Here is a 19,360-nt window from a genome sequence, read left to right as displayed (position 1 = left end):
CTGACCAAAATGTTTAGTGCTGCCACTTTTAATGAAATACAGCTTAGCACCAAATAAGGGAATAAAGGCACAGTTAGATAAGCCCAGAATTCCTCAATTGCTTTTGCCCTAAAACAAAACAAAACAAAACAAAACAAAAAAACGAAGAGGCTCAGTTAGGGCTGTGATAATACTTAGCTGATGTGGAATTGTGACACAATTTTAAAAGTTTACTTGTCTCTGTTCTCCAGTGTATGAAACCCGTTAGGGTGAAAATTGGCAAATTCTCCTAAATAACATATAGGGTGATGATTACTAAATTGGTCCTCCTTTGCTAGCTGAAAGAAATGACAGTGAATTACATTGTTTTCTAAAGATATAAATTTGGTCATTGTGCTGATATACTTAACCTGATTCCTTAGAGGAATTAGCCATCTGAGAAAGTCTTCCAAACTGAAAAAATGTCCTATACTGTAGAGCACTATTATTTTTTAAGGCCATATTCTTAATCCTTCACCAAAGTCTTTATGTGCTGATATCTTATTTATTATGGACTCATAAAGTTATATTTCACCTAGAAACTTCAGCTCCAGGAAAAGAAAGGTGAAGAATAATGTAGAGTTTTTACCAAACTACAAAAAAGAAAGGGAGGGAGGAAGGAGGGAGGGAAGAAGAAAGGAAGAAGGAAAAAAGGAGGAAGGAAGGAAGGGAGGGAGGGAGGGAAGGAGGGAGAGAGAGAGAAGAAAGAATAAGTGAATTTAGAAATCTGTCCTGTGTAATATGCTTCAAAGGAAAAAATCAAAATAGTCACCCTAAAATCTTAATTCATTTTCTTACTACTTTTGCATCCAAATGAGGACTCGTTTCAAGTAGTTTTCAACAAAAAACAACATCACAAAAGCTACACCGTAATTTATTCACAAAAAATCATAAAGGAAGGCCTGGCTATGTGATGAAAACAAGTCGTAGTTTGGACCATCTCAGTTTTACAAACATAAAAGTTCAAAATCATACCAAGGTACTCATTTGAGGAGACTGAATTTGTAAATGTCTTAAATTTAGGACCTCTTTAAGGCCACAAAGATATTTCTAGACACTTTAAATTTGAAAGGCCTTTTCCCTACATCAAAAGATTATGAATATCAGGGAAATTGTTCTTCCTTTCGTCTTTGACGATTGCCTTCCATGACATCACTATTGGAATAAATAAAAGGAAGATTCCAGATTTTTTTTTTTTTAGCTCAAGGAAACCAACTACTTTTAATTGTTTTGTTTTTAAATAATACTTTATGTTCATTACTCCTAAGTACATTATTCACTACACTATGCACATATCCACCAAATAAAAGTGCATATTTTGCTACGTGTAATTACACGCTTAGTACATAATTCATCTTTATATGCCAAATGTATGTGTAGTTATATAATTGTTCCAAGAACCTGCCAAACTTGTAAGAAGCAACCATAATGATTTGTAAAGAGTAGACTCTCCTATTCACAACCTTCCCTGCCTGTCTCGGGTGAGACATTTTTTTAAACTTATAAGACTCTTTGTGGAACCTTGAAAGACTTTCTTTCTGGCCCACCATTGAAGCCCGCCTTCCAATTTGGAGATGGCAAGCATTGACAATGCCTCTCGTTACCTTTCTACACCTCTAATGAGGCCATGGTCTCCTTCACTTGCCTTAAACAAGCAAGGTTTCAGATGTATGTGGGTGGCTTTGACTTTGAACTTACATCTAGCTTAACAGGGGCTGGAGGTGTACTTCAGTGGTAGAACACTTGCCCAGCGGGTACCAAGCCCTGGGTTCCATCCCCAGCACTGCAAAAAAAACACAAAAAACTTGCTACGCATCTAGCTTAATGGACTCAGTGACTTTGGAGTGTCTACATTCACTATGGAGGGATCTAGAATTTCTTAATCTACCAGCCAGTAACCCCTTGTCTTTTTACCAAACATATTCCTTATATAAATTTTGTCAATGTTTATTTACTAGAAAAAAAAATCTCAAATTTTCCCTTTTTATCCCTTCCTCCCCTTCATGAGATATCCACAAATATGTCTTGTAGGTTTCCTGTACACTGTTGAAGTAAATGCTATCCTGTATGACTCCAACTGAAGTCATTGTTGAATCATGAAAAAATTAATAGTGTACGTAGTCAGTAGCTTGCAAGGGCTTACAATATGTAAAACCCTATTCAAATATTATTATCATCTTGCTTAATATAAAGTTCAAGTTCTGAACCAAGACCTTAAATTAATTCTTTTTTGTTTCTTCCTGGGAGTTGCAACCCATGTACGCTCTAGTTTTACTGAGGTCTCATTATTAATATTGGTTTATGATATTGGTTGGTCCTCCAATATTTTTAACACACGATGACGTCAAAGATGCCAGGACATATAGATCATACACTTGAGATTGTTTTTTTGGTTTTTGTTCTGGTAGGACTGGGATTTGAACTCAAGGCAAAGCAGGAGCTCTACTGCTTGAGTCTCACCTCCAGTCTCCTTTTGGTTTTGCTTTTTTTTTTTTCAGTTGAATTCGCAATGCAAAGCAAAATATCGTCTGTTTCTCCGAAAACTCTGTGACACATTTCTGCAGTGATATAGTTGGAGATGAATGAAGATTTGTTTTCATGAAACGTATTTCGGCTTTGTTTGTCATAAGCACTATCTGATTATATATCTTTTTTCCTGGTAAGTGTGGTTTGTAAGATTTTGAAAGCCTCATCCAATGGAATATCGGAGAGCTGAGATTTCTAGCAGTGACTAGAAAACTTTTTCATTCCCTCAAGCTTTGTTCACATTGAATATTTGATCTGGTGTCAGTATTTGAATCTGAATTATAATATCTTTAGAGGTTTGAGTAGCTAGCTTTAACCCAGGCAGAATCTCAGAGGATGTGAAATTTGGGGAGAGAGGTGCACAGTAGAAGAAGGAGGCCAGGAAAAAGTGGGCCTCTAATTTATTTCTTATTAAAATATACAGGCACAGCCGGGTGCTGGTGGCTCTCGCCTGTAATCCTAGTGACTTGGGAAGCTGAGACCAGGCGGATCTCCGTTCAAGATCAGCCTGGCAAATGGTTCTCGAGACCTCATCTCCAAAATAACCACAGCAAAATGGACAAGAGGTGTGACTGAAGTGCTAGAGCATCTCTTCGAAAGTGCAAAGCCCTGATTTCAAAGCCCAGTCCCACCAAAAGAATAAATAACAACAGCAAAAAACACACAAGCTCACACACACTCATAAAATCTGAAACACATAAAGGAAAACTAAAACGCAAATCTTCCTAGCACAGACAGGTTTCTGGTAACAAAACAAACATACTAAAAGAAAATGCCAACAAAATGGAGCAACCTAAATGGGCAAAAATAATACTCGTTAAATAAATGATGATATATTATGTACAACCTGTAGTGACATGAGGGAAGTGTGTATTATATAGTTTTTAAAAAGCAGAATATAGTGTGAGTCCAACTACAAAGAACGCTATCTCTACATACTCAGCATACTGAAGAAGCCGGGCTAAAATGTTAACAGTAACTATGGAGGATGAATCTATGGGTGAGTTTCATTTTGTATTTTTTTTTTTTTGTAAGTACTGGGGTTTGAACTCAGGGCATCCCCCTTGAGCCACTCCACCAGTCCTTTTTTTATGTTGGGTTTTTTTGACATAGGGTCTTGCAAACTATTTGCCCAGGCTGGCTTTGAGCCTCGATCCTCCTGATCTCTGCCTCCTGAGTAGCTGGGATTACAGGCGGGAGCCACCAGCGCCCGGCTGCAAATATTGTTTAAAATAAGGCTACAATAGAACCCGATGTGTCATTTCTTTAAACAGTAATTTCTCTCCAACTCAGAATGGAGAGCACCATCAAGTGATTATGGTAGACAATTGAAAACAGACAGGGAAAATCATGTCCTAATTTTGCCACTGAGTCACTGCTTGACTTTGCCTCAGGTTTTCTGCCTATAAAATGGGGATCATTAATAGTTTCTTGTAAAATGCTTTTGAGTTGTCCAACGAAAGATCCCATAAAGGTGTAAAGTGTTGTTCTATTAGTACTAATTGAAGTGGATATAAAATACAAAGACATATGAAGAAATTGAAGTCATTATGGTCCAGCCCAGGAAGGCACGGCAGATACAAAGCCAAATGCCTAACTGGGATTGGACAGTATACTTGTGTTCCTTAAAAAAAGGCTTTTAGGGGTGGATAAGGATATCACCAAGAATTGTAGAGAGGCCATGGTCCAGGCCCTGAGTGCCATCTCTTGCTCAAAGTGCTGGGTCAGCCTGGTGGGTGCCTGTGGCTCACACCTGTAATCCCAGCTACTCAGGAGGCAGAGATCAGGAGGATCGGGGTTCAAAGCCAGCCCAGGCAAAGAGCTTGTGAGACCCGATCTCAGAAAAACCCATCACTAAAAAGGACTGGTGGAGAGGCTGAAGGTGTAGCCCCTGAGTCAAACCCTACTTTAATTAATTAATTAAAGTCTGGGTCAGACACATAGAGACATAGGTGCTAACAAGGTCTCTGCCTTGAGAGTTTACTATTCAGTTGGGCTAAGAATAAGCAATATTGTGAAAAAATGAATTTGACCTTAAGCACAAGACCAGCAGTAGCTCGGCAAGGAGCCGACAAAACACTAATGTGTGCCTTGACATCAGTGTTCATCTGAGCACTGAAGTGACAGTCTTCATTTTTTTTTTTTTTATGTGGGTATGGGGTTTGAACTCAGGGCTTTGCACTTGTAAAGCAGATGCTCTACCACTTGAGCTACATCTCCAGGTCCATTTTGCTCTGATTATTTTGGAGATGGGAGTCTCAAGAACTATTTCCCCATTTTGGCCTTGAACTGCAGTCCTCCTGATCTCAGCCTCCCAAGTAGCTAGGATTATAGGCATGAGTCACTGCACCCTGGCAACCTGGTAGCATTTCTGAAGGGGGAAGAGGGATACTCATTTTGGATCATGTGCCACAGTGTTGCAAGCCACATGCAGGTCTCACAAGTGACCCATGGGCCCACTTCCAACTCACAATGTCAAAAATTACCCTTGCCTTGTCCCTCTGTCAGCATCCAAACAGCATGGCTGAGGAGAGGAGGTTTGTGCACAAACCACCAAGTCAGGTTCATCAAAGCACCCTGTGACCTTGACCATCTCAGCTCTCATGGCAGGTGTGCACGACTGCCTCCCCCGCCCCACACTCCTGTGTACTGAGAAAATCCACACAAAATGCACAGAGCTCTCCTGCATGCACACAGTAAGCACCCAGGCAAGGTCAAGGTCAACTCTTCCTGCTACATTGACATTCCTGTTTCTCTGCAGCATCCCTTCCACATATGCACTGGTATTTTCAGTACATTTTATAGACAGATTGAGGCCCAGAGCACCAGAAAAAGAGAGAGAGAGAGAGAGACAGAGAGAGAGAGACAGAGAGAATGGCTGGGGCTGTGATTCAGGTGGCCAAGCACCTGCCTAGCAAATACAAGGCCCTGAGTTCAAACCCCAGTACAACCAAAAAAAAAAAAAAAACAGAATAAATTATTCCAGGGACCTGCTCAATTTTCTGGTCATCTTTTAATGATTCAATGTCATTCATACTGTCCCAGACCGTTCTCAAGCAAATGGCACATTTATTTACTTATTTACTTACTTATTCTTCCAGACCATATTTTTTAAGGATTTACTATGTGCCAGGTCTGTAGCCTGAACTAGTTTCGTGACTCTCGGGTGTCTATCCTTTTTCCATCCAGGGCAAAATACGGTGGGAAGGCACCCCCAGGGGAGAGAGGAGCCCCCTTGCCACCTCCTCAACTTGTGGCGTGTCACCACTGGTTACTACATCCTTCACTTCCCTGACACTTATTCTTCACGCCATGGAGCACGTACTCCCCTCCGATTTCTTTACTTTTGGCAACAAAACTACTCATTATCAGCATGAAATGTGTCTTGGATAGGGTGAACTTGGTATTAGGCTAGTCTTATATTCAACTTTAAGGCCTGTTTACCCAGGATATTTTATTTCAGAAATCAGGGCCAAAGCCACAACCACAGAGAGAAGCAAAGGTTCTGGTTTTCTCAAATGGGATGTAAAATGAAGAGACTGAAATCCATAAACACTCCCAAAGGCTGGATCAGGATGGCGATGGTGGTGTGAGATTCGTGTGTGCATTGTGTGTGTGTGTGTGTATGTGGTGTGTGTGGTGTGTGTGTGTGTGTGTGTGTGTGTGTGTGTGTGGTGTGTGGTTGTGTGTGTGTGTGGTGTGTGGTGTGTGGTTGTGTGTGTGTGGCGTGTACGTGTGTGGTGTGTGTGGTGTATGGTGTGTGTGTATGTGTGTGTGTGGCGTGTGCGTGTGTGTGTGTGTGGTGTGTGTGCGTGTGTTTGGGGGAGGAGGGGAAGTAGGAAGGCAAAGTGGCAGGAAACACAACACCTTCTGCCTTGGAGACAGTTTAAACCTAGCTGGGGAGACATCTGCAATGTTTCTGAGATTATTCAGGGCCACTCAGGGGCCTACACACAGGGCACACACACCTGCACACACTCAGGTGTGTGACTGTGGCAAATAGAGAATGTTCTTGACATTTCAGAAGCTGGGATCTCAGAGTCAAGGCAGTTATTTTGGTGACTAATTCCAAATTGGTAGCTTAGCCTCTCTCATTCCTAAATTTCATTCCACCATCTGAGTGGGTCAACTTAGCTATGAGTCTCTCTCAAGCATTGATGAGACGTCTTGGCAGGTAATTGGAACTGTTACCTGCTGGCTTCCCAATGTTGGAAAAGCCAGGTGGGAAGTCACAAGTCTGGAAGAGTCATCTGTGCCTATAAAACCACCTATCACACTACTGATTATCTACGGTGTCCCTAATCTTTGTGCCAGGTTTGCTAGGCAGGAAGTTTTATATCCATTTTCCGTATGAGAAGACTGAGGCTCTGAGAGATGAAAGGCACTTTGCAAGTCTGAGTTTTCCACTCCACCCAGACCTAACTCAGTCTCTCTATCTTCCCTGGGCCTGATCAGAACCCACATAGATGTCCCAAAGGGAGTCTGCCTCCCACTTCTTCAGGAAGGGCTGGGCATTGCCCTCTCAGAAGGGATTTCTGCCTTACCTTACAGCAGCCGGTTTGCCAACTATCCTTTGCGGTGGTGGTCTTGTCTCCAGACATCTCTCTGTGGCGGTGGAGGCTCCAGACACCCTAGTCCAGGGCATCTATAATAAAGATTGATAACTTGACCTTGACCTTGAATGAGACATTGATTGCCAATGAAAGAAAATACCAAGAGTCAAAAGTCCCCCCTGAAGTAGAGCAAGACCGGCTGTTTGGTGATCTAGGCAGTCAGAAGAGGGTGTGTTTTCCTAGTCATCATTGGATTCGACTTGCTAATCGCCCGGGGTTCATTCTGCTTCACTTTCGGGGAGTCAAGTTTAATGGCCTGTCTGGGGAAGGATCTGATTAACAACCCCACTCTGGCTTCCACTACGAGAGGGGAGGGGTCATGGATACACGATCGGAGTCCAAAGGCGGGCAGTTTTGTGAACCAATTGCAACTAATCCAGTCGGTATCTTAGCCTCTCTCCTTCCTAAATTTAATACCGCCTCGTGAGTGGGAGGCAGAATCAGTTTACACAAGCTCGTTTATCCGATCGCAGTTTATTAACAACAGAGTCGACCAGGTGGTGGGGTTTGCCTTTCTTTTCTCTTTGGGGCGTTCTGCACTTTGCTACGGAGCTGGTCGTTCCCCGCCCCCACCTCTGAATGCTGTTCTCCTTTAAAAAAAAAAAAAAGGAATCTCTTGGGTGGGGGGCAGGCTGGGAAAGAAGTATCCCTCTGCCACTCCCACCCCCCAACTTTCTGTCCTCTGTAGCCTGATTTATTGAAGACCTGTTCTCTTCGAACAAATCCTGCCCCAGTTTCTCCCAGGTCGCCTCTCCCCCTGGTGTCCTACGCCGGCACATTTGACACTAGCTCAAGAATCCAGTAGCTTCTCGCCTTTTCATTCCCGGTAGAATTTGTGATTCAGCACTTCAAAGCAGGGATTTGTTTGCACCTCTTGTTTCAAACAATAGGCCAAATTTCCTGTCGCTGCTTTTCTTAAAAACTGCCTCCCTCCCCTCTCCCGGGGAACAATCAGCAGCCACTGCCACAGATGTAGGAAAGAACTAAATCCTCACCCTCTGAGACTGCGTGTCTCAGAAAAGACAGTGCCATGGGCTACAGAATGTCACAGGCGTGGACATTAAAAGGACAGACAGGTTTGCAAACCATAGGCTCTTGCGTGCAGCTTTTCAGCTGGGCAACTTTGAGCTGGTTACTTACCTTCTCTGAGTCACTATATCCTGCTTTAAAATACTGAAACCATCACTAACCTATCTTATAAGGGTTGTAGTGAAAATGGGATCAAATAATGAGGGTGCAAGAGGGCTGGGGATGAACACTTGCCTAGCATGCAGTATGTGAGGCCCTGACTTCCATTCCTAGCACAGAAAGAGAGAGAGAGAACAGTTGCCCTGGTGCTGGACTCTGGCTTCCTGTGTTCAGATCCCAGCTGCAACATGTGCTTGTTCAAATTCTGTTTGCACTTCCTCATCTGTAAAATTGGATAATTATAGAAAGCTCCTTATGGCATTAAATGAGATAATATACAGAAAGCACCAGCCTGGCACGCTCATGGCTCAATGATGGTTTTATTTTTCTTCCTCCTTAGTCCTCACTCCAGAAGGGATCTGTGGCCACACTCTCCATCAATAACTCGGTTTGCTAACTCTTTCATAGCAGTTTTCATAGTGTTTTTTATTTATTTATTTATTTATTTATTTGGTGGCACTGGGGTTTGAACTCAGGGCCTCACACTTGCTAGGCAGGTGCTCTACCACTTGAGCCACTCCACCAGCCCTTTTTATGTGGTGAGTTCTTTTCGAGATAGGGTCTCGTAAACCATTTGCCCAGGGGCTGGCTTTGAACCCCCTGATCTCTGCCTCGTGAGTAGCTGGGATTACAGGCATGAGCCACTGATGTGTGGCACAGCGTTTTGCTTACCAATCCAGATCCCAGTCCTCATTATTTTGTTTTTGATAGTGTTTTGCTATGTAGCCCAAGCTGGCCTCAAATTTATGATCCTCCAGCCTCAGCTTCCTGGGTGCTGGGATTAAAGGGGTATACCACCATGCTCGGCTTGTCTTTAGCCTGGTGGAAGGATAATGCTTGTTCTTACATTCTTCTTCCTTTTCTTGTTCCTACAGTCTTGTTTGTTTGTTTGCTTACTTGTTTAACGATGGTGAAAATGCCGTGGGAACAGGTTTAGGGCAGGGAAGCTCTTCTGGGTGATACTGTGACAGTAGGGATATGACACACATTTGTTAAAACTCACAGAACTGTACCACACAAGAAAGAGCCTTATAACAAATTATGGACATTAGCTAATAACCATGTAACAACAATGCATCCGTAGGGCTCATTAATTGTAACATATGTACCAAATTAATGCAAGATGTTCTTTTTTTTTTTTGGCAGTGTTAGGGATTGAACCCACAGTTTGCAGATGCTAAGTGAGTACTTTATCACTGAACTATACAACTCCAGCCCTGGAGATGTTAATGGTACAAGAAGCTTGAGCTGAGGGGAAGGGGCACATCTCAATTTTTCTGTGAATCTGAAACTATTCTAAAACACACACACACACACACACACACACACACACACACACACACACACACACACAAAGCTTGGCCAGATGCTGGTGGCTCACACATGTAATCCCAGCTACTCTGAAGGCAAAGATCAGGAAGATCGCGGTTTGAAGTCAGCCTGGGAAAATAGTTCAAGAGACCCTATCTTGAAAATACCCAATACACACAAAAAAAAGGCTGGTGGAGTTGCTCAAGTGGTAGAGTGCCTGCCTAGCAAGTACAAGGCCATGAGTTCAAACTCCAGAATGGCCAAAAAATAAAAATTTAAATTTAAAACAAACAAACCAAAAAACCCCAGAGCTTGGGCTGGGAATGGGAATATGGGTCAGTGGTAGAGCACTTGCCTAGCACAGGTAAGGCTCTGGGGTTTGATCCCAGCACGGGAAGGAAGGAAGGAAGGAGGGGAGGAAGGAAGGAAGGAAGGAGGGGAGGAAGGAAGGAAGGAAGGAGGGGAGGAAGGAAGGATGGGAGGAAGGAAGGAAGAAGGAAGGAAGGAAGGAAGGAAGGACGGACGGAAGGAAGAAAGAATGGGAAGAAGGAAGGAAGGAAGGAAGGAAGGATGGAAGGAAGGATGGCAAGAAGGAAGGAAGGAAGGAAGGACGGAAGGAAGGAAGGAAGGATGGGAGGAAGGATGGGAAGAAGGAAGGAAGAAAGAATGGGAAGAAGGAAGGACGGAAGGAAGGACAGAAGGAAGAAGGAAGGAAAGAAGGATGGGAGGAAGGATGGGAAGAAGGAAGGAAGGAAGGACGGAAGGAAGAGAAAAAGCTTATTTATTAAAAAGGAAGAGGAGGAGGAATCACCTCTAAGATGTCCACACCTCTCCCAAAACCACTCCCAAATAATGACTAGCAACCTGGAAAAGACCGTACACATGCCTTCATGAATTACACCGACCTTTTCCCTGGAGGTGACGAACCACACAGGAGGCATCCTTAAATTTCAGTCTGTTCAGGGTGTCTGGGTCCAGGTCCCTTTAGTGTCCTATAAATACCGCTGTTGCAACGGGTATTCCTGACACCTTTAACTCCTGTCTATGGATCTACAGTGCAGGAGCCCAAAGCACGCAACCTTCAGAGTCCCGGGCTCAGCCGTAACCATGGCAATGGACTTGCCTTTCCAGACTCTGGCTTCCACCCCTGAGCCACTGGCTTCATCACCTTGCTAGAAATGGTGGTCGAATGATTCACCAAAGCTTTTCCCCAAGTCCAACGCCCTGAAGCCCAATAAAACAGTTCCCCACCCGCCTCCAACCCCACTGAGCAACTGAGGCCTTACTGTTTGGTGTCCTGGGGCAAAAATCCTAATAACCATACAGTACAAGTAACCACAATAGGACAGCAGAAACTTCAAAAACGTACCAGAAACCAGACAGAAACTTCCCCGGTTTATCCTGTCTGGCTGTCTAGTCACCAGACCTCTTCCCCAGAGAGGATCAGTTTCCCTGACATGTCCCTGATTAATAAAACCATCAATTTAGACACTCTCCCGAAGTGTGTCAGGGATGAGGTTGACCCCATCCCTGGCATCAGGAATTGAAGTTGCTTAATGGTCCAGTGAAAGCCATGGTGTCACAAGGCTATGGAACTGGATGGGGCAGTGATACTGGAAGTTACACTACATGAGTATTACCAATTGCCTCTGAGCGTGATTTAATGGAAAGAAGCAGGCTCAGCAGCTTACTGGCTGTGTGATCTCATCAAGCCTTACTTTTCCCATCTGTAAAATGGGACCAGTCATACTTGCCTCATGGACTTAGGAGAAGTCATTAAGATAACATATGTTCTACCAGGCACCGGTGGCTCATGCCTGTCATCCTAGCTATTCAAGAGGATCAAGATTCGAAGCCAGCCTGGGCAAATAGTTTGTGAGACTCTATCTTGAAAATACCCATCATAAAAAAATAAAAGGGTTGGTGGAGTGACTCAAGGTGTATGCCCTGAGTTCAAACCCCAGTACACACAGACACACACACACACAGACACACACACAAACACACAAATTGGTTTCCTACTTTCAAACACAGTTGTAAATTAAATTTTTAGGAATGACATTTTTTTCTGGTAGGTCTGGGATTTGAATTCAGGGCTTCTCACTTGCAAAGCAGGTGCTCTTACCACATAAGCCACACCTCCAGTCCATTTTGCTCTGGTTATTTTGGAGATATGGTCTCACAAACTATTTTCCCCAGACTGGCCTCAAACCATGATCCTCCTGATCTCTGTCTCTGAGTAGTTAGGATTACAGGCGTGAGCCACAGGCGCCCGGCTTAAATGATGTTCCTTTAAAACTTTAAAACTGAATCTAAGAAGATGTAATAAGTGAAAAATAAATGTTAATGTGCCAGTGACAGGGTTTCTGTTTTGGTCTGTGTCTCCAAGCTTTTGATGTAAATAATTTACAGTGTTAAAAATGAGTTAGCAACAGGTCTTTGAGGGACAGAAGAAAATTCTACAATGAGAAATTGTCTTAATGAAAGAGAGCTGAGTGGAGGGAAATTTAGGATTGAGACAGGGATCTTTTACATAGCTATTAATCCGGTTGGAGGGGATTCTTAATAATTAAATAGTATCACTGCAGTAGAAGTGATATTTTATTAAGCTTAAATGAAATGCACGTTTACGAGCTTAATTTGAACATTGCCTGCTTGGCTCTTCTATTTTTCATAATTGCATATGCTTGGAAATTATGTTTTTCTTTCTGCATTGCATTCTCTGCTTCCCTACTTAGCCTTTTGCTTTATTTATGGAAATGTTATTTCCTATGTTTTAAGGAAACTGATAGGAGAACTTTAAACGACAAAACCCAAAAGCTAGCGTCCAAAGTTTCTGCCTGATCACTAATGAAATATCCATGAGATGAAGCCGAGGATACAGATGCCAGGAAAATGCCGCTCCTTTCCATACTGTCTCAGGTTTGTTTGACAGCTTCGGAAATGTTCTTTGTCATTTTGGAAATCAATACCAAATCCGGCTAAACACCAGACTTAGCTGCTCAGCCCAAGACAAAATAAAAGACTGCACACGCTCAGATCAGCAGCTGTCAATTACTAAAGATCAAATTGCTAATGCAATCAGCATTTTGCTTTTCTCAGCCCAAATATTACTCAGCTTCTACGAGCTCCTGCGAACACCCAGATGCACACGCATTATGTCTGTGGATGCACAGCACAAAGGAATGGGATGGCTGGCTGTTGTCGTTCCGTGGATCAATATAGACAGGATGGTAATGAACTTGCCCCTCCCCCCTCCCTCCCTCCCACTCCCATTCTGAGCGCAAATTGTGTACTTTGGGTTCCTAAAAAACCACAGGTATATGGTTACCCTTTTTCTTCTATGCTAAGACTCGTTTGTTTGTTTTGAGACAGGGTCTAGCTATGTAGCCTATGCTGGCCTTGAACTCACCTCTTGAGCACTGGGATCGCTGGGATTACAGGTGTGGACCACCATGCCCAGCCCGAGACTCTTTATTTGTCCGGGTTTTTGACTCAAGGTCTCCCTAGGTGGTCCAGGCTGGTCTCAAACTTGTGATTCTCGGGCCTCAGTCTGTAGAGTGCTGAGATTACAGGAGTGAGCCACCAGGCCTGGCTGCCAGGTTGTTTCTACAATGTCTTGGCCTTCTCAGCAACATTGATTGACCTTGGGGGATGATTTTATTCTGGTCAAATAGTCCTTGAATGGAAGCCTCCTGAAGGCAGGTGCCTTAGCCTATTTTCCTTAGGAGCCCTTCCTCCATCCTTTACAGAGTTCACGGTTACTCTCATTTACCTACACACACCCACACACCCACACTCTTACCATTAATATTCCCTGTACCCAGGGGAGGCCTTATTGCATGACAGGTTCTCTGCAGTCTGGCTCCCTATTTGTTCAGCTCGGGTCAGCCCCTGCTGCGGATTGGAGGGTGGGATGTGGCTCCTTCACTTCCTTCCTGTTTTGCCTCTGGACTTCTGGCAGTAGCTGTGTCTTCCTACAGAGTTTGCTGCTATGGTTCTGCTATATTTTGGTTCTGGGATGTTATCCAGAGGCTCACGCATTAAAAGCCTGTTTTCCACGATGATGCTATTGGGAGGTGGTGGAACCTTTAAGAGGTGGAGCCTGGTGGCTCACGCCTGTAATCCTAGCTACTTGGGAGGCTGAGATCAGGAATATTACAGTTCAAGCCTGGGCAAATAGTTTGTGAGACCCCATGTCCAAAATAACCAGAGCAAAATGGACTGGAGGTGTGGCTCACATGAAGAGTACCTGCTGTGCAAGCGTGAAACCCTGAATTCAAATTCCAGTACCACCAAAAAAAAAAAAAAAAAAAAGGCGTGGCCTGGTGGGAGGTCTTTAGGTCATTAAAAGAGTGTTCTTGAAGGGGATAGTGGGACTCCCACCCCTTCTTCTTACTCTCTTTTGCAACCTGGCCATGATGCTGTGACAGGCTGCCTCCCCCCAGGTCAACCGATCATGGCTGGAACCTCTAAAACTGTGAGCCAAAAGAAACCTTTCTTCTTTTTAAGTTGACTTATCTCAGGTATTTTGTCATAGTGATGGAAAGCCAACTAACATAGGCCACACAAAGCAGCCACCTTCTGCAGCTCCAGCTGTCACCACCCTTCCAGGCCTAGGAACACTACAGCTTCTGGCTGTGGCCGGTGTCAGAGGCCACCAACACCCCTGTTACCCTTTCTTAATTTCTCCATGTCATCTTCATTAGATCCCCTTTCCTGCTATCCCCCTGAATGATAGGGCAAGAATTTAAAAACTTCTCTAATTTACATAGAAGTGAATGCAAATGAATACAGACACCACGTATGTGACTTAGAAGAGCGGAATTTGCTCAGGAGGGTGGTTCTTTTCCCTGTCAGTCTGTCTCATTCCAAGCTTGGAAGCTCTTAAAGGGCTTCAGTGACCATCCTTTGCTGTTCTGACCTGAGACAACAGGGGTAAGGCTCAGTGAGAAGCCACCAAGGCAATTTGCCCCAAGGGTGGGACAGTTTGACCCCGGTTTCCTGCAGGAGAAGGGGAACCAAAGATGAAACTCTTGCAAATAGGTCGTGTCACTCTCTGGCTTCCTGTCTCATTGCCATGTTATCTCTCCCAGTCACATGTGTTGGGACATGATGTCACCCACCATAATCTGAGGCAGGGAGAGCATTGCTGCTACTATCCCCTTGAACCTTGGGAACTTCCAACTGAATAAACCTCTTTTCTTTATTAAGCACCCAGCTTTAGGTTTCTCATCAGAAAACAGACTGATACATGCTGATAAATGTCCCATTCAAGTGTCAGTCAAGTCTTCTGTGCCCCTTCAGTAGTCTGTCCAACAACCCTGGCCGAAGTCAAGGTCAATTTTTGATTCTCCATTTGTCAAAAGGATTTCTTCCCAGAATCCAATGTCACTGCAGTATTTCACGTTTTCTTCAGCTTCTCTTACTGGACTGAACTTTTTTTTATTTTTATTTTGTGGCTTGAACTCAGGGTCTACACCTTGAGCCACTCCACCAGTCCTTTTTTGTGGTTGGGTTTTTTCAAGATAGGGTCTTGTGAACTATTTGCCAGGCTGGCTTCAAACCCTAATCTTCCTGATCTCTGCCTCCTGAGTAGCTGAGATTACAGGCATGAGCCACCAGTGCCCAACTGAACGTAACTCTTTAAGGGTAAGGCTCTCTCTCTACACCCCCTTGCAATGCTGAGGTTTGAACTCAGTACTTGCTAGTCAGGTGCTCTACTGCTTGACTCACAACACCAGCCCTCTTTCCTCTGGTTATTTTGGAGATAGGGTCTCAGTTTTTGCTCAGGTCAGCCTGGACCTCGATCCTTTCATTTTAGGATTCCTGCTGTTGTGGTGCATGCTACCACATGCATGGGAAGCTTTTTTCCCACTGAGATAGGATCTCACACATAGCTTGGGATGACAGGCACACACTACTGCACCCAGCTATTGGTTGAGATTGGAGTCTCTCAAGCTCCCTGCCCATGCTGGCCTTGGACCATGATCCTCCTAATTTCAGCCTCCCAAGTAGCTAGGAATACAGGTGTGAGTCACTGGCGCCTGGCTCTTACTTTGCATTCTTACCACCAATATGCCTGGCCTATAGCAAGTGTTTAATAAATATTTGATGAAGGTAAGCAGGAAAGAAAGAGCAGGACAGGCATAGTAGCTTGCAGCTATAATCCCAGCCACCTAGAGGCAGAGATCAGAAGGATTGAGGTTGGAGGTCAGCCTATACAAAAAAGTAGTAAGATCCATCTCAAAAAATAAGCTGGGTTTGGTGGCATACATCTATGTGGTTCAAGGCCAGCTCTGGTCCAAAATGTAAGACCCTACCCAATCCAAAAATACCTAAATATAAGCAGGCTCACGCATGGAGGCTCATGCCTGTAATTCCAGCTACTCAGGAGGCAGACATCAGCAGGATCGCAGCTCAAAGCCAGCCCAGGCTAATAGTTCATGAGACCCTAATTCAAAAAAACCCATCACAAAAAAGGACTGGTGGAGTGGCTTAGGGGTAGGCCCTGAGTTCAAACCCCAGCATTGAAAAATAAATACATACATACAGAAAGGAAAGCAAAGAGTCAAGTGTCCCGGGTCATAAGGTCAAAGTCAGTTCTGTCTGTTCACGGTCAAGGTCTCTTAAGAATTGAGCTGGGGACTGGTGCTCACGCCTGTAATCTTAGTTACTCAGGAGGCAGACAGCAGGAGGATCAAGGTTCAAAGTCAGCCAGTGCAAAGAGTTCATCGAGACTTAATCTCAAAAAAACCCCATCACTAAGAAAGGGCTGGTGGAGTGGCTCAAGGTGAAGACCCTGAGTTCAAGCCTCAATACCACAAAAAAAAAAAAATGAGGTTGCATTAAAAAAAAAAAAAAGCATAGTGGTGCATACCTAGCACTCAGGAGGTAGAGGCAGGAGGATCTCAAGTTCAAAGCCAGCCTGATAACATGGCAAGACTCTGTCTTAGGAAAAAGAAAAAAAATGGTAGAACAATTCCAGCCATCTGCTATTGTGGTTGCGAGTGACCAGCCTGGCCCTGGCTTTCTGGTTTCCCAGACATATGGCAGGTGTGAAAAGAGCCGGGTGGGGCCTGGAGCCAGCGTCAGGCCGCAGTGAGCTGAGAGCCTGATAAAATCCTAACAGTTCCTGAAGCCAAGCTGGACAGGAGCGTTGAGATCACCAGGTGCCTCAGACTCTTGAATCAACTTGTTCTGAACTTTCCCGGGTCGTGTTTTCCATAATTCATGATTCACCTGAGATTTTTAACAACAAAAACATTCAGATTAAATTTTTATATGAGATGTTTTTCACTCCTAATACAAGCCTTATCAACCATTTTGATCACAAAAAAACTCAACCCACCTCCGTAATTATTTAAGTATTTTTTTTACTTGTTTTTCTTTTTTGTCTGATTTAGAGATAGGAACGCTGAGTATTGGAAGGTGGAATTAAATTGTAGCTTTATCAGGTGACTCAGTTAATTTGATGATCCAATTTGCTTTCCTTGGTGGGACAGAACATGTATTATTTTTTTTTAAGTTACAGCAAGACGGGTGCCGGTGGCTCACACACCTATAGTCTTAGCTGCTTGAAAGCCTGAGATCAGGAGGGTCACAGTTCAAGGCCAGCCTGGGCAAATAGTTTGTGAGACCTCCATCTCCAAAATGTACGGGAGGTGTGGCTCAAATGGTAAATCATCTGCTTTGCAAGCAGGAATCCCAAGTTCAAACTCCAGTCTCACACCCCCCGAAAGTTACAGCAATCTCTAAGATGGTTTCCCTTCTTATCTGCTGTATTTTATTTTATTATTTTATATTTTAAGACAGGATCTCATAGCCCAGTCTGGCATCAAACTTGTGATCTTCCTGTCTCAGCTTCCTGAGGGCTGGGATTACAGGTATGTACCACCATGCCCGGCTATGTCTTCTTATTTCACATCCGTTTGCTCCGTGGCTTATGTACATAACCAATAAGGTATGTATCCTAACTTTGATAGGAATTCCATCTCTTTAAATAGAGTAACTCTCAGGGCTGGTTCAAGTGATAAGAGCACCTGTCCAGTAAGTGTGAGGACTTGAGTTCAAACCCCAGTGCTGCCAAAAAAAAAAAAAAACAACACTTTATTTCTTACTGTCAGAGTTGCTACTTCTTCAGGGAGACTTGTGCATAAATACCTTCAAATAGCAGAAGAGGAGAGGCAAAAGATTTAAAAATAAGAGGAATTAGTTTTGTTATATGGATTTTATCTCTCTCTCTCTCTCTCTCTCTTTTGAGATACTGGGGTTTGAACTCTAGGCCTCATGCTTGCAAGCCAGGTGCTCTACCACTTGAGCCACTCCACAACCCAGATTTTATCTCAATTTAAAAAAAATTTGAAAAGGGAAAAAACTGAAAGAGTGGGCTCCTCCTCTTGTGCCAGAAATATTTTATAATGAAGCTATTTGAAAGAATATCTTTGGGGCTGGGAGTGTTGCTCAGTGGTTAGAGTACCTAGGATGACGTTCTCATGCCTGGGACGAGGTTGGGAGGATCTTAGCTCAAGCCAGCCCTGGCAAAGAGGTAGTGAGACCCCATCTCAACCAGTGAAAGCTAGGTGTGAGCTGGGCACCCGTGGCTCACACCTGTAATCCTAGCTACCCATGAGGCAGCGGTCAGGAGGATTGAGGTTCAAAGCCAGCTCAGGCTAATAGTTCTCAAGACCCTATCTCAAAAAAAACTCAACACAAAAAAGGGCTGGTGGAGTGGCTCAAGTGCTACAGTGCCTGCCTAGCAAGCGTGAAGCCCTGAATTCAAACCTCAGTACCACAAACACAAAAAAAACTGGGTGTGATGCTATGTGCTTGTCATCCCAGCTATGTGGAAAGCATAAACGGGAGGGTCACAGCCAGGCTGACTTGGGCTTTCTCTGTGTCTCTTTGTCTGTCTGTCTGTCTGTCTCTCTCTCTCCTTGTCTCCGTCTCTCTTTGTCTGTGCTTGTCTATCTCTATTTCTCTGTGTCTCTCTGTCTTTGTCTTTCTCTGTCTCTCTTTCCCTCTGTCTCTGTCTCTCTGACTCTCTGTCTCTATCTCTGTTTCTCTGTGTCTCTCTCTTCTCTGTCTCTGTCTCTCTTTCTCTCTTTCTCTCTGTTTTTCTGTTTTCCTATCTCTGTCTCTCCTTGTTTCTCCCTCTGTCCCTCTCTATTTCTCTGTGTCTCTCTCTTTCCTTCTGGCTCTGTCTCTTTGTGTCTCTCTGTCTTTCTCTCTCTCTCTCTCTGTCTTTCTTTATCTCTGTCTATCTCTATCTCTGTCTGCCTCTCTCTGTCTTTCTCTCTGTTTCTGTCTGTCTGTCTGTCTCTCTCTGTCTCTGTCTCAGAAACAGGATCTGTCTGTGTGGCCCAACTTGGCCTTGATCTCCAGATCCTCCTGCCTCTGCCTTCCAAGTGCTAAGCCAATTTATTTCTTCTGAAATTTCAGAAGAGCACGGAACTGTTTAGACTAAGGTCAAGACACGGTGACTTCACAAACATGTCTGGACTCCACTGACACGTTTGACCTCACGGAGGGATGGCAGGAAAACTCACACTTGACCTCCTCATGCAAGGGCTGCTGGAAGTTGGTACCCTGGTACCCAGCCATTCTGCAAATGTTCCATGAAAGAGACATGGTGCCATGCATTTTGTACATCAGTGAAAAAGAGGCACGTGTTGCTGATGGAGCTTGAATTGGAATCCAGAGCT

The 19,360-nt window shown here is 44.0% G+C and overlaps 1 protein-coding gene across 1 annotated transcript in view; it reads right to left on the bottom strand.

The window, feature by feature from the left end:
* The window catches only part of Cux1 (cut like homeobox 1), a 349,043-nt gene extending 341,552 nt beyond the window's left edge, over positions 1-7,491 (bottom strand). The window contains exon 1 of the mRNA XM_074075668.1: positions 7,089-7,491. Coding sequence (XP_073931769.1) covers positions 7,089-7,145 — 57 coding nt within the window. The 5' untranslated portion in view covers positions 7,146-7,491. The remainder of the gene's footprint in view (positions 1-7,088) is intronic.
* Between the last annotated feature and the right edge of the window lie 11,869 nt (positions 7,492-19,360).

This window comes from Castor canadensis, chromosome 6 (genome assembly GCF_047511655.1).
Source record: "Castor canadensis chromosome 6, mCasCan1.hap1v2, whole genome shotgun sequence".
Classification (NCBI taxonomy): domain Eukaryota; kingdom Metazoa; phylum Chordata; class Mammalia; order Rodentia; family Castoridae; genus Castor; species Castor canadensis.
Note: the sequence above shows the minus strand (reverse complement) of the source record. Positions and strands in the feature narration are given on the sequence as shown.